The sequence below is a fragment of the Zootoca vivipara genome, chromosome 2 (genome assembly GCF_965207765.1).
Source record: "Zootoca vivipara chromosome 2, rZooViv2.hap1.1, whole genome shotgun sequence".
Classification (NCBI taxonomy): Eukaryota; Metazoa; Chordata; class Lepidosauria; order Squamata; family Lacertidae; genus Zootoca; species Zootoca vivipara.
The window spans coordinates 21,971,378-21,987,260 of NC_142584.1; the positions used below are offsets into that span (position 1 = coordinate 21,971,378).

The 15,883-nt window shown below is 43.2% G+C and overlaps 1 protein-coding gene across 4 annotated transcripts in view; it reads right to left on the reverse strand.

Moving 5' to 3' along the window:
• The window catches only part of LOC118079657 (cholesterol transporter ABCA5), a 71,475-nt gene that overhangs the window by 41,740 nt on the left and 13,852 nt on the right, over positions 1-15,883 (reverse strand). For all 4 annotated transcript variants that reach the window (XM_035104064.3, XM_088661414.1, XM_035104065.3 and 1 more), the window contains exons 8-20: positions 14,127-14,315; positions 11,600-11,747; positions 9,844-10,012; positions 9,047-9,105; positions 8,591-8,701; positions 7,730-7,905; positions 7,189-7,308; positions 5,828-5,966; positions 5,597-5,687; positions 4,937-5,076; positions 4,148-4,267; positions 3,378-3,579; positions 2,154-2,323 (exon numbers count right to left, since the gene is read on the reverse strand). In XM_035104064.3, coding sequence (XP_034959955.1) covers positions 2,154-2,323; positions 3,378-3,579; positions 4,148-4,267; positions 4,937-5,076; positions 5,597-5,687; positions 5,828-5,966; positions 7,189-7,308; positions 7,730-7,905; positions 8,591-8,701; positions 9,047-9,105; positions 9,844-10,012; positions 11,600-11,747; positions 14,127-14,315 — 1,834 coding nt within the window. The remainder of the gene's footprint in view (positions 1-2,153; positions 2,324-3,377; positions 3,580-4,147; positions 4,268-4,936; positions 5,077-5,596; positions 5,688-5,827; positions 5,967-7,188; positions 7,309-7,729; positions 7,906-8,590; positions 8,702-9,046; positions 9,106-9,843; positions 10,013-11,599; positions 11,748-14,126; positions 14,316-15,883) is intronic.

Sequence of the window (15,883 nt, forward strand, 5' to 3'; positions counted from 1 at the left end):
AGGGATTACATGATGGGTAAGAAAGATGATTTAGAAACTGCTATAGAAGTTTATAAAAATGAAAATCAGATAGTAGGGAATTGGGGAAGCCGGAAGACAATGATTATTAAAATGGATGAGAAATGATATATTTTTCTGTTTTATGTTGTTTGATTTTTGTATTTTTGTATGTTTTTTGTATTTTATAAGTTTTGTTGATAAAAGATTAATAAAAAATATATTAAAAAAAAAAACTCCCCCATTTCACCACCAGCAGCTATTTCAGCAGCAAGAGCTGCTTTGCCTAAACCAGGCATCCCCAAACTGTGGCCCTCCAGATGTTTTGGCCTACAACTTCCATGATCCCTAGCTAACAGGACCAGTGGTCAGGGATGATGGGAATTGTAGTGCAAAACATCTGGAGGGCCAAAGGTTGGGGGTGCCTGGCCTAAACCATTGTGCAGTGTGGAAGGGGGAAGAATGGTTGTAGGTGCAAAACATGTCTGTCAGTCCAATTACAAATGAATTGGGAGGAGAGGGAATGCCCAGATTTGTTTCTGCTTTTGAGGACAGAGTTTGCCACCTGCCAGTCATGCACCACACCGGCCACACTTCAACCTGAACTAACACAGACTATTCTTTTATTTCCACTGTACATCCCAAGCCGGAATTAAGATTGCCGGAAGAAATATCAACAACCTCAGGTATGCAGATGACACAAGCTTGATGGCAGAAAGTGAGGAGGAATTAAAGAACCTTTTAATGAGGGTGAAAGAGGAGAGCGCAAAATATGGTCTGAAGCTCAACATCAAAAAACCAAGATCATGGCCACTGGTCCCATCACCTCCTGGCAAATAGAAGGGGAAGAAATGGAGGTAGTGAGAGATTTTACTTTCTTGGGCTCCTTGATCACTGCAGATGGTGACAGCAGTCACGAAATTAAAAGACGCCTGCTTCTTGGGAGAAAAGCAATGACAAACCTAGACAGCATCTTAAAAAGCAGAGACATCACCTTGCCTACAAAGGTCCGTATAGTTAAAGCTATGGTTTCCCCAGTAGTGATGTATGGAAGTGAGAGCTGGACCATAAAGAAGGCTGATTGCCGAAGAATTGATGCTTTTGAATTATGGTGCTGGAGGAGACTCTTGAGAGTCCCATGGACTGCAAGAAGATCAAGCCTATCCGTTCTGAAGGAAATCAGCCCTGAGTGCTCACTGGAAGGACAGATCATGAAGCTGAGGCTCCAATACTTTGGCCACCTCATGAGAAGAGAAGACTTCCTGGAAAAGACCCTGATGTTGGGAAAGATTGAGGGCACTAGGAGAAGGGGACGACAGAGGACGAGATGGTTGGACAGTGTTCTCGAAGCTACGAACATGAGTTTGACCAAACTGCGGGAGGCAGTGCAAGACAGGAGTGCCTGGCGTGCTATGGTCCATGGGGTCACGAAGAGTCGGACACGACTAAACGACTAAACAACAACAACACATTGCAATCAATTGTATTTTACAACTTAAAAGGTAAAGGGACCCCTGACTGTTAAGTCCAGTCGCGGAAGACTCTGGGGTTGCGGCGCTCATCTCGCTTTACTGGCCAAGGGAGCTGGCATACAGCTTCCGGGTCATGTGGCCAGCATGACTAAGCCGCTTCTGGCAAACCAGAGCAGCACCGTTTACCGTCCCACTGGAGCGGTACCTATTTATCTACTTGCACTTTGACGGGCTTTCGAACTGCTAGGTTGGCAGGAGCTGGGACCGAGCAACGGGGAGCTCACCCCGTCACGAGGATTCGAACCACCAACCTTCTGATCCGCAAGCCCTAGGCCAGGCATCCCCAAACTTCAGTCCTCCAAATGTTTTGGACTACAATTCCCATCTTCCCCAACCACTGGTCCTGTTAGCTAGGGATCATGGGAGTTGTAGGCCAAAACATCCGGAGATCCGCAGTTTGGGGACGCCTGGCCTAGGCTCTGTGGTTTAGACCATAGCGCCACCCGCATCCCATTTTACAACCTGGATGTCTTTAATTATTTAAAAATCATTTTCATGCCACCTTTCATTAAATAATAATAATAATTCCAAGGCAAATTCACAATAAGAAAATAAAACAATATGATAAAGATGCATGTATTAAAATCGTAATTGAAATACATGATAAAATACCGTACATCTTACCTGTAGAGTTTTGAATGAGGAGGCTGGTTTTGTATTTGTGATGAGATTCATTGGGCCTAAGAAAATATAAATCTGGGGAGAGTTTGATAGGGATCACTGCATTTTTGAAGGAATAGTGTATAAGGAACATAAGAATCTGAATAAAAAGAAACACTGCGAATAGCAAGAATCTGAAAAAAGGAAAGAAAAGGCATAATTAAAACGGATCCAAATTATATGTAAGTCTGTTTAAAAATTTGTTTTCTCTAGATCAGTGAAGAGCCTAACTTGAGACTTTTGTGGTGTTCAAGTCTTTTTTAAATAAATAAATAAATCACAATTGATAGATAGAGTAAAAAAATAGATATAGTTTGTAACACTGAAACCACTTAACAATCAAAACACAGGCACAAGGCATGCCTAAAGAAACTATATCATATCCTTCATCCACACACTAGATCAGGCCTAACAGCAGCATGCAGCATCCTCGGACAGTTGCCAGCAGGCCAGCATCTTAACACAGCCCACAAGCACTGTCCCTGGTTTTCCTTTTATATCCACCCCTTAAAGTCTCTCTCCCCCCACCCCCCGACAGCCTATCAACAGGCAGCTATCAACTTCCTATGTAAACCCAACTCCTGAGAAAATGCTGTGTTTGGCGACGCAACCCTCGGGATGAATAAGGTTTGCCATCCCTATTACAGTGGTATCTCGGGTTACAAACACCTCGGGTTACAAACACTTTGGTCTACAGACTCCGCTAACCTGGAAGTAGTACCTCGGGTTAAGAACTTGACCTCAGGATGAGAACGGAAATCGTGCGGCGGCAGCGGGAGGCCCCATTAGCTAAAGTGGTAACTCAGGTTAGGAACGGTTTCAGGTTAGGAACGGACCTAGGGAACGAATTAAGTTCGTAACCAGAGGTACCACTGTATATATGGGACGAATGGTACTTGTAAACAAGAAGTTTTCCGTTCTCCCCCAACATTTCCAATGCTTCCCATCATTTAATCAAGTAAACATATATAAAGAGAAGTGGGTGTGGCGTTTTGCTCCATTCGCCACATGCTACGCCCTCTGGGGAAAAACTGGGAGGTTTTTTTAAATAAAAAAAACAAAGGTTGGATATTCTTCTGTCAGGGATTCTTTAGCTGAGACTGCTGCATTGCAGGGGGTTTAACTAGACTGCCTTAGAGGTCCCTCACAGCTCTACAATTCCATGGAACAGGAAGCTGAAATACTTACACCGCTGCCACTGATTTAACCTCTCGTTTTAAGTTAAGGAAGTGTACTTTCGCCATGGTAAAGACCTGCTTTTTCCAAAGAGACTTATTGCTCAATGCACAAGATTTCGTCTCGGATAGCAGTAGTAGGCTCTGCTCTAACTCATCAACAGATTTCTCGTCCATTTCCTCCTCAGCTTGCTCTGGGTTAAATACACTGAAATCTAAGGTGGAAAGAGTAGAACAGGTTGGCAATTTAGAATTTATCCCCTCTGATCAAACCATAGCTCTATAAAGCTTGGGTCCACACTTTCACTATGATTGTCAGTAACACCCTACATTTAAGTGTGCCACCCTATACTCTTGAGATTCATATTAATTTGGCAGTGCCAAGTGACTGTGCCCAGAGGGATGAGGTATTACTTAAAGGAAGAAATAGAAAATGCTTTTTTGGGGGGGGGAGGGCGGCATTGTTGGAACCAGAATCTTGAAAATTAGAAGCAACTCTAGAACAACATATTAGCCCTTGCATTAGAATCACCCACTGGGTTCAGTGTCGCTTTCCAATAAATATGGTTGGGCACTGCAGTTTTAATGACCTCTCCCATTGTAAATATATCATGAGAATGGGATCTTATACACTATTACCAGTTACAAATACAACCTTAATAAACTCGATACTGATCACCATTGCTGCACTGGGCTTCTTTGGGAGGAAAGGTAGATCTACATTTAAATAATAATGGTGTTTTATTTTAGAAAACTAGAGAAAGCACCGCAGTTGCTTCTCACCCGCTTGGTCGATTTCAGCTTCGACTTCCAGCTTGAGGAACACATCCTCCAAAGTCGTCATGGCTACTCCGTAAGAAATGACACCCAAATGAGAGTGAGTGTCTAGATCAGCAAACAGTGCTGTAAGAAGAAGTAGTTAATGCTTAGAAATACATTTCTTTGCAATGATGCTCTTTTACTTCTTTAAGTTGTTCTCAGCACAACAGCAACACAGCTTTTGTTACCACAATTGTTTAAGGGAGGGGTGCACAATATCTGTGGCCCTCCATATGTTACTGGACTACAACTCCCATCATCCCTGATCACTGGCTATGCTGGCTGGGGCCGATAGGAGTTGTAGTCCAGAAAGGATTAATGCATTCATGTACAGGACAAAAATGTGTCAAAGGCTTTGAAGCCTTGGGGTTGGGATTTTTTTTTTGGGGGGGTGAACTTTCCCATTACTTTCCATAAGTGCTATTTGTGGAGGAAAAGAGTTGGGAGTCAGCAGTCCTCTTCCAGAATGCCTGCCATATTTTAATTCCACATAACAGGACATAAGTCAAAGACTATACAGTATAGCCTGAAATAAAGGCCAAACTAGAGAGTCCAATGGGAACTTTCCTCCCCAATGCAATTCGGTGGGGGGGGGGGGTCATCCAGACTGGGACAACAATGTGGGGCAAAGTGTTAAGGCTTCTCCGCACTGGGGTCCCAATCTGGACCAATTCCTCCCGTGTCAGCCATTTATTTTTTTAAAAAGCCATTCATGTGATTCACTAGAAATTTCAATAGAGAGTTAAGTTATACCTGAAAATTTGTCCATGTCGTTAAAAGGTAAGGCGTACACAAGCTGCTCTTCAGTCTGCTTTAACAAACTGGCTCCAGGGATATGTTGTCTGATCAAAGATGCTGTACCTTCTGTGTTACAGTACCTGTCTATGTGCATACTAAGCGGGGGGGGGGATACCAAATATAAGCATTTTTGTTTACAAGGCGAGACTCGGTCTTGTTTTCAGAAACAATTAGGAATAATAACATACTGAAAGCCAACTTACAAGAGAAATTGCATTTTCCTAATCCAACTGAAGAAGAAAATCTATAAGTTATGTACCCATATTCTAATATTCCAACAAAGCCAAAGGAAATATTAGGAACCAGGGCCGGCCCACCCATGAGGCAAGGTGAGGTTACTGCCTCAGGCAGCAGGATCCACAGGGGCAGCAGATCCCAAGGTAGATCTTTATTCCACCCTTCTTTGTTCTGATGTAGATCTCCACTCACCCATTCTTCCCTGGCTGGGAGGGGGCACACCATTTTGTGGTTTGCCTCAGGTGCCAAAATATACAGTATTGGGCCACCCCTGGGAGCAGCAATGTATTGACTTCATTAGGTTTAATAGCATCTAACCCTGGGTTGGGCTGTGGCCTTTACCATACACAGTGAAACAGGCTTTCGAACTACAGATACCTCAAGCGGTAGCCAATCCCCCATTTTGTTTTAAGGAATAGAGAGGAGCCAAGGCATTTCAGCATTCCTTGAGAAATCACAGCTTTCCGATCTAAAAACAAAAGCAGAGGGTACCATCAGTTATCCAAGTTGATACAGTAATAACCAATGGAGTAAAAAGCTGATCATATTACCAAACAGGTATTTAACAAATGAAGACCCCACTTCCCCCAAAAAATGTTTTGCACTTGCCAGCAAGAATGTCTGCTTCATCCATGAAATGGGTGCTGAACACCGTCACACGATTGGCTTTTCCATTTTTCAATAGGTTCCAAACCGTATGCCGTGAGAACGGATCCATGCCAGCAGTTGGTTCATCTAAGAGTAATACCTGAATTATTGGCCAAGGAAAGCAATAGATTGAATATCTAGGTATTCATTTCAAATTGCCAGTGAGATTATTAGCAATAAGGCAGGAACTTATCCTCATCACCATCATACAGTCATCTCAATTCTGAGTGCTGGGGGATAGGTACCAAAAATGGCACCACTAATGTACAACAGGGAGCTATCAGCATGCTAGAGGTTACAGCCACTTGCTCCATCTAAAAGGTAAAGAAAGTAAAGGACCTCTGGACAGTTAAGTCCAATCAAAGGCGACTATGGGGTGTGGCGCTCATATCGCTTTCAGGCCAAGCATTTGTCCACAGACAGCTTTCCTGGTCATGTGGCCAGTATGACTAAACGGCTTTTGGTGCAATGGGACACTGTGACAGAAGCCAGAGCGTTCGGAAACACTGTTTACCTTCCCTCCGCAGTGGTACCTATTTATCTACTTGCACTGGTACGCTTTCAAACTCCTTGACTGGCAGAAGCTGGGACAGAGCCAACCTTCTGATCGGCTAGCCCAAGAGGCTCAGTGGTTTAGACCACAATGCCACCCGCGTCCCCATCGCTCCATCTAATGACAAACTGATTAAGTGCCTTTCAGTTTGGATGCTCCACAAGCACTGTATTTCAGTTGTCCACACTATAGGAAAACAGCATTATAGTGCTGGGCTGCTGAGGTTCAGGGCTGGTCAGCTGGAGAGAGAGAAACACCCAATTGCTTATTCCTCTACTCCCCACAATTCTGGAAGCTACCAACTTACTTCCTTTAATACTGAACTTTGCAGCCCAAAAATGATTTGAAAGAGGACCCTCAACGATAGTGCTAGATACAATAGACCCTCAAGAGCACTCAATCTCAAGGTAGATGCATAGGGATGTGGACATAAGTTTTTTGACAAGTTGAGTATACAGAGATGGGCATACATTTCCAAGAGCATTATTGAGTTCCCTGGTGGTCTATTGGTTAGGATTCGGCACTCTCACCAAGAATGTTATTGCAACTGAACTGGATGTAAAAATCCCATTCAGTTCCAATAAACCACAACACTTGGCTATTTTGTATTTTCACGTTAAAAGGATAAATAGTATAATGTACGGGAATAATGAATACGCACTGTAAAATGTTTCTACAGATACTTAAATGTTACATGCAAGGCAAAGAAACATCTATTTTGCATGAGGAAGACAAAATATTATGGATATTCAGTCCCTCTGCTGTTTACCTTTGGATCTCCAAGAATCGCAATTCCAATTGACAGCTTCCTTTTCTGTCCTCCACTTAACTTTTTTGCTTGGTTATCTTTAATGGGCTGCATATCCAAATCTAGTAAAACTCTCTGGACCTTTAAAAATAAGGATTAAAAAGTATTTAGTGGTAACCTCAATTTACTGGGACATCTACCAAGCTTGCTTAAAGGGTAAAGCTAAAGGGATCCCTGACCGTTAGGTCCAGTTGCGGACGACTCTGGGGTTGCAACGCTCATCTTGCTTTATTGGCCGAGGGAACCAGCGTACAGCTTCTGGGTCATGTGGCCAGCCAGAGCAGTGCACGGAAACGCCGTTTACCTTCCCGCCGGAGCGGTACCTATTTATCTACTTGCACTTTGACGTGGTTTCAAACCGGCAAGCCCTAGGCTCTGTGGTTTAACCAACAGCACCACCAGTGTCCCATACCAAGCTTGTTTAGAAAACATTAAATATAATATGTCGAGTGTAATTAAACATGATTGCATGCACTGTGCAGCTTGCATCCAATTAACTCACCTCTTGTATCATATCATTGGGAGGTATCCCCTTAATTGAGGAAACTATTGACAAATTTTCTTGCACTGTTAATACATCAAAAAATATATCTAACTGCTGGCAAACTCCAGTTATTCTTCTTGCTTCTAACATTTCATCTATTTCAGAAACTCTATATCCATAGATTGATGCAAAACCTAATGGGGGGAAATACAATTAAGATAGGCAATGTTGCAGAAAAGAAATCTTAAGACAAAAAAATAATAAGTGTGGACCACTGGAGTTGCACCAGGGACTTAGCTGGATATATAAATATAGTTTTATTATTTATACCCCATCCATCTGGCTGGGTTTCCCCAGCCACTCTGAGTGGCTTAAAGGTAAAGAGCAGCGCACGGAAACGCCGTTTACCTTTCCGCCGGAGTGGCACCTGTTTATCTACTTGCACTTTGTACTTTCAAACTGCTAGGTGGCAGGAGCTGGGACCAAACAACAGGAGCTCACCCCGTCACGGGGATTCGAACCGCCAACCTTCTGATCGGCAAGCCCTAGGCTCTGTGGTTTAACTCACAGCGCCACCCACGTCCCACCCACTCTGAGTGGCTTACAGCATATCTAAAAGCACAATAAAAACATCAAGCATTTAAAACCTTCCGATACAGGGCTACCTTCAGATGTCTTCTAGAAGCTGTGTAATTCTTTATCTCCTTGACATCTGAAGGGATGTTCCACAGGGAGGGCGCCACTACCGAGAAGGCCCTCCATAGGAGTGATGTTGCACTTGTTGTTCTATGAACTGATTCAAGTAGTTCCACCTGTCTATTTCTTTTTCTTTAGTAGCCCCCAGATCAGATAGACTAGACCCATTTTGATGATATTTACCATCAGAAGGTGGACACAATCCACAAAGAATGTGCATTAAGGTTGTTTTTCCTGTTCCACTATGTCCAAGTAACGCTGTTATTTGACCCTCATATATGTCAAAGGATAAACCTAAAAAACAGGAAAGGAAAGAAAAAAAGAATGAAGTGATTTGGGGTGGGGTGGGGGTAAGAGACAGAGATAAAAGCTGTAAGAAAGTGCTGCTATATGCCTCCTTATTAAATGTTCGAAACCCTGCCATAGAGTACAGTCCCACTCACCCTTAAGGAACTATCACAACTTAATATAACATATATTAGTTAATATATATAAACATCCAGAAGAGTTAATAATCAGTGAGGTTTAAAGAGAAGCTTGCTCAAGTGCTATGTCATTGCTTCTGCTGTCAGTATACAATAAACAGCAGCAATTGAAGTACAAGGACTCCCACTTGTGGCAGATGGTTGAAATTCTTACTTTTTAGAGCCTCGACAGTTTCACCTTTCTTAACAAATGTTTTCTGTACACAGTTGATTCTGAAAGAAGACAAGCTAATTTTATTTTTTTATTTTTTATTTTTTAAAAGTAACATAGAACTCTGGCAGAATTTCCCTAGCAAGATAAAAAATATAAAGGGATCAATATTTATTTTACCATAAATAATCCTGCTTTGGTTTGCAGTGAAAGCTGATCTACGTATTCAAAAGAACTACAATTGGTTCACAGTTAACGTGCGGAAACCACTACATAACATTTCTTACACTACATTAGTTGAACCATGCAAATAATTACTACTCGCAGTAGCTGCACATTCAAATCACCGAATCACTGCTACTTCAGACTTGCCTGGTGTAAAAAAGGTAAAGGTAAAGGACCCCTGGAGTGTTAAGTCCAGTCAAAGGTGATTATGGGGTGCAGCACTCATCTCACTTTCAGGCCGAGGGAGTAGGCATTTGTCCACAGACAGCCTTCCAGGTCATGTGGCCAGCAGGATTACAGAGGACACCGTGACCAGTGCCAGAGCGCACGGAAATGCCATTTACCCTCCCGCTGCAGTGGTACCTATTTATCTACTTGCACTGTGTGCTTTCGAACTGCTAGGTTGGCAGGAACTGGGACAGAGCAACGGGAGCTCACCCCGTCGCGGGGATTTGAACTGCTGAGCTTCTGATCGGGAAGCTCAAGAGGCTCAGTGGTTTAGACCACAGTGCCACCCATGTATTAGTAACTGACATTAGAAACAGAAGTTAGAATGAAGCATAATCAGTCCATACCTGATAGCTTCTTTCCCCTGAAATTCAGAGGATACCGGTTCAATTATCTCATTGAAATCCAAGGCCCTGTTAATGCTGCTCTCATACAATTCTTTATAATTTCTGGTTCGCTTTAACCAAAACGATGGTTTCAGGAAGAAAAAAAAGTTTCTCCGCAGTCCATATTCTCCTGAGAAATTTTAAAAGAGAGAGAGAGAAAGAGAGAGAGAGAGAGAGAGAGAGAGAGAGAGAGAGAGAGAGAGAGAGAGAGAGGAAGAAAGGCCTGTAAATATTAACTGCAGGTTGATCAAAGCATATCAATGCTAGGTGCTTTTATGTTCACTGATTTCCAATTATGGCTTACCGGTTTTTTAGATAGCTGAGAAAACTGAAAGGTTTATTCTGGGTTTAGGCATTGATTAAGGAAAATTTGCCAGTACTACAGAGCAGGCACATCCTTCAATTATCAGCATAAACTAAAGCTCAGTTGCTCTGCTCAAATGAATCAGGAGATACATGTAGATACATTTGCCTTTTTCTGAATCCAACAGGAACACATATTTGGAAGTATTTATAGAACCATTCTGAACCGCTGCCTGTGAAAGTTATTACACATTTATTTATGTTCTCGCAGCACTGCTGTGCAAATTTCACCCCACTGACTGGGCAAAGAGCGAGAGGCAAAAAACAGTGGTGGGAAGTGCCCACTGGGACTGCTATGGCGGGAGACAGGGAGGTCAACAGCAGGTGGTGCCAGAGCCAATGACAGGCAGAGCCAACTAATTCTACTCTTGCCCCCCTCCTCCTCCCTGCCAAGTTCTGCAAGTACAGCACTGAGACTAAGGAGGAGCAGGCTGGCAGACAGTGCCACCCCCAGGACAGGCTGTAAGGCGGGGGGGGGGGGGGACTGGCTGATGGTAGACTGCGTTGGTGGAGAAGAGCTCCATTTGCCCTAATGGACCAGCCTCCATTGGCAACAACCAATCAGAACTCAGTTGTCTCAAGTCCATGCTATATTTGGATCTAAGATACAGAGGAAACCGAAGGTAAGGGTGTTCAATCTTAGGAAACGCAAATGGCTATTGATTCAGTCCCCACCATGGCAATGTAAATCAAAAGGAGGTTCTTTTCCTTTTCGCCAGGGCTGATGAAGACCAAACAGAGGCTCATGCCAGTGTTGGCAGATGGCAAACGATCACGTGCCTAATTAGGTGTCAGCATACGTCCTGGGTTCTCATGCCTCTCAATTGCCAAACAATCTCTTTTTAATTACGGCCGCCAGTTTATGCCAAGGTTTGCTCCCTCTGTTCACTTGCACCGAGTGTACACACCGCACAGTCACCTGCCAAGCCAAGCTAAAAGAACCACATACTTCTGGGGCATGTGCAAAGCCCCCAGCCCATCCAAGCAGTAACAGCAGATTCCCACCCCATCCAGACAATTTATCAGGCACAGCAGCCTACCTTCAGTGGTGCATTTGTGTCAAATGCCTTCAGGCAGTTCTCTGGGAATACACATCTGTGCCTTCTTTCACCCATGAGCATCTCTGGCTCAAGATCCAGGGGTGGAATCCTATTTATGCTTTCTCATTCTCTCTTATGAAAGAGGGGGATAACCCACTGAACAATTTCCTACTTAACTATTAGAACAGGGAAGCACCTGTACAGGTGGGCACTGAACCCACAGGATTTTGTCCTACCAGATGCTACCAACTTTATGCTGTGTTATGCAACGTTTAGTACATATGTGTGTGTGTGTATGCTAAAACCAATCATACCTGGAATCACCTGATCCAGGTAAAGTGCTAGGAGTAGATAAAGCATGCTGTCCAGGGCCAATAGTGAAAGTGAAATAACTAGAGGGTAAGGACCATGGCTTAAATTTGAGAAAATGCTTCCTTCTCCATAATCTTCCAGATGCATCACCTACAAACAAATACAGAAGTTAGAGATACTATGAAACAAAATTACTTTATTTAATATTAGGGGGGGGGTTATGGAATTTTTCTAACTGGCCATCACCCTGTTTAGGGAAGTTTGTTTTAAGTTTGATGTTTTATCGTGTTTTTAATATTCTGTTGGGAGCCGCCCAGAGTGGCTGGGGAAACCCAGCCAGATGGGCGGGGTATAAATAAATAGAAGGAAGAGGAAGAGGAAGAGGAAGAGGAAGAGGAAGAGGAAGAGGAAGAAGAAGAAGAAGAAGAAGAAGAAGAAGAAGAAGAAGAAGAAGAAGAAGTTGTTATTTGTGTGAAACTGGACACACAACACCCTGCCCTTTTTAGAGGAAACAATGAACTTCAAAATCAACCATTAATGATTGTTGCAGGTACAGTAAAGTAAATGCCATCCCAGGGGGAACAGAGTAAGCACATGTTTCACAGGAAATGACAGCTTGATCATTGCCCCTGTAACAGGAGTGGTGAACCTCCAGACCATGATATCATTTCACCCAGACCTCAGTGGCCTCACCTCAAGCCATGCCCGGTCTAGTCAGCCTACCGGTAGCAATGATACAGCAGGCTAGGGGACCAGAAAACCTCTACCACAGCTGGGAGTGGGGAGAGTGCAATTTCGCAACTTCTCCAGTTCCCATGGCTTCCTTGGCTGCCTTCTCTTGGGCTGCAGCACCGTGAAGACACTGTGAAGCATGTAAACAAGCACACTAGCCCAAGCACAAAGGCTACAATGCCACACTCAACCCCCCCACCCCACCCCATTCCATGACTGAGAATCCAAGCCAGGCAGCTGTCCTGTCTCTTCTTAGCTTTGCATAAGCGAGGGAAGGGAAGGGAAGAGGAGAATAGAAGGGTGTGTGGATGTGGACTTATTCTGGTCCTGCCTATTTTGCTGGAATACAGACCCTATCAGGTTCCAACTGAGGTTACTCAGAACATGGAAGGAGAAAGGTTTATATAGTGCATGGGTGGTGAACCTAACCACTGACTATCTTGGGGAAAGAAGGAGAAGGAGGAGGAGGAGGAGGAGGAGGAGGAGGAGGAGGAGGAGGAGAGTTTGGATTTGATATCCCGCTTTATCACTACCCGAAGGAGTCTCAAAGCGGCTAACAATCTCCTTTCCCCTCCTCCCCCACAACAGACACCCTGTGAGGTGAGTGAGGCTGAGAGACTTCAAAGAAGTGTGACTAGCCCAAGGTCACCCAGCAGCTGCATGTGGGGGAGCAGAGACGCGAACCAGGTTCCCCAGATTACGAGTCTACCGCTCTTAACCACTACACCACACTGGCAGTCACATTTTCACAGCGGCAAAACAGTACACTTAGTACAAACGTTTACAGCAGAAACCTCCTTTCGGAGGGCTATCTATGTTTGTTGTTCTTGCTTAAGTCCTCTGGCACCTTAAAGACTATTACGATGATGGTGGTGGTGATGATTTAAATTTGTATGCTGCCCTTTATCTGAAGATCACGGGGCATTTCACAAGATAAAAATACAAAATGAGAACACAAAATACATAACAAAATAAAAACAAAAACAAAATCCATTAATTCCCCTACATCAATAATTGTGTAGACACATTATTATTGGTTTGTAGGAAAAGACTAAAAAGAGCAGTGCAAATGACAGGAAACCAGTGTAATTTGTAAAAAAATGTCTTGGGTCATATCCTAGGTTTGTTGAGCTGTTTTGGGGAAAGTTGTTGACATGTGGCCGATTTTCCAAAATTCCCCTGGGACACTAGTTGAAATCCCGGACGTGTCTGGGAACATCCTATCCCAAACTCCATTCAGGAGTGGGGCTGCTGTCAGGCTTTAAACAAGCCTTTAAAATACAAGTTTGACTAGGTCATGTGACTGAGCTGAATGGAGTTTGGACTAATGTCAAGTCTTCCCCTGCCCTGCCCTGCCCCTACCATACCTACAGAATGCCCTTTTGGGGGTACTTATCCTGACCTGACATCAATTCAGCAGGCTTCAGCTGGCTATGGGACTTACGCTGGCATATCTCCAGCTAAGCCAAGATGAGGGAATTCAGCTTGCGTAGCCCTGGCTGAGCCCAAGATCCAGCTGTTCCAAATTTACTCATCCCAGAGAGTGCTGGGTGTGGGTTGCAGATTTATTCTGGCTCTGGTACCCCCAAAATATCTGCCAATTTTAGCTGATGAGAAAACCATTGATAATAAACAAGCAACATGTTCAATGCATGTTTAAGAAATGACAACTCTGTGTCACACATGGTTTACACTGAAGTGAAATCTTATTATCCTATCTGGTATTTAAGCCATAGTGAAGTTACTATTCATGAAAACCCATATACCAGCACTGATTAAATAGGGAACTTTACTAACCTGTGCAACACCAACCAAAAATGTGCACTGACACAGAGGACTTAGTAACCAGACATATGACTTTGGAAAATCCTCCAGCAGGACAACTGTCAGGCCCACAAAACCAAAAGCCAGGGTGGTCAGAAATTCAACCGTACCAATATATTTTGATTTTTTGAAGAGAGGAGTCAGCATAAATGCAAAGAAAACCTGAACAGAAACAGAACATTTATTTCAGTGCACAAGAAACCTTGATTAAAATTGCTGAAATCATAATTTGTGTAGACAATTTGGAACAATTACAACGTATTGCTCTCTTAATACCTATAATGTACCTGATCCAAGAAATCAACTGGCTTCGTCATCCTGAGGACCTTTTCCTAAGAGTGTTATAGCTTTTGATATGCTGGTTGCATTTGCGCATGATGTTAAACCATTGTTTACTGTGTGCATAAACAGACAGGAGCCCACACAAAAACCTGGGGTTGCATGCTAAGGACTTTGCCAGAATTACATTTAATTTTTGACAATTTGCGGCTTGTCATGACATGCAAACGAGGAATCGTGGTTGAAATGGACAGTGATTAGATAAACAAGCCAGCTTCAGAGCCTATTGTTTGAAGATGTTTGTTCTGAAACTGAAAAACCAAAACTCCTTGCCTCACAGGAGGAGGCAACGGGGTGTAGCTACCACTTTGCATGGACTCCTTTCTGCTCATGCACATAGCACTGAATTATAGTTTAGCATTATGAGTGTACACAGTCAGTGTTAACAGCCATTAGACCAGAGTGAGAAGAGAAAGTGATAGGGAATACACCAGGCATCCCCAAACTGCGGCCCTCCAGATGTTTTGGCCTACAACTCCCATGATCCCTAGCTAACAGGACCAGTGGCCGGGGAAGATGGGAATTGTAGTCCAAAACATCTGGAGGACCGAAGTTTGGGGATGCCTGGAATACACTATATTCTTAAAAATAAGACCTGATGCCAATCAGAAAGCAGTCTTTTTAAATAACTTTTTCCTGTTACGGACCACCTCATTGCTTATGCCCCACAGAAATCCTCTAATGGAGCATTTCTGGTGGTTCCTTATGTCCATGATGTTTGGTTGGCCCTCACTAGGACATCACCTTTATCTTGTGGAACTCCCTACGACTAGTTTTGGCAAGAACAATCCCTCCCTTCTTTTAGGTGTCTTTTTTGTTTAGGCAGCACTTTACAGCATGATTTTTTATTTGAACCCGTAAATTTTAATTAATGTTTTAATTGATGTTATCTGTATATGTCGTACTCTGCCTTGCTATGTTTTTATGGGAGTGCATGATAAATTTGTAAATAAATTAAGCTTAATATCCACAGAGTGCATTCTGCTACCCACCATTGATTTATTTAAATGCCTGCAAGCATCAAGAAACAATAAATCAGGCATAGGATCATGGGAGTTGTAGTCCCAAAACATCTGGAGGGCCGAGTTTGCCTATGGCTGCAATAAATTGTTTAGAAGTCAAAAGACTTAAAACACTCAGAAACTACTGGAATAATCCAGGTCCACTAAAAATCCAGGTCCACTAAAAATCAGCGGTAATTTTTCCAAGATGAACTGCACCCTTGGCTAATGGATAATTAATAACTCTTTAAAAGCTGCCACTTTAAAATAAGACTGCGATGAATAAAATAATGCAGTTCATTCTAATATCAGGGAAGGGTTATGTGGTAAGTAGCCATTTGAATACATTCAACAGCAAATGAGAAATAATGTCTGCCAAAATGTATAAGC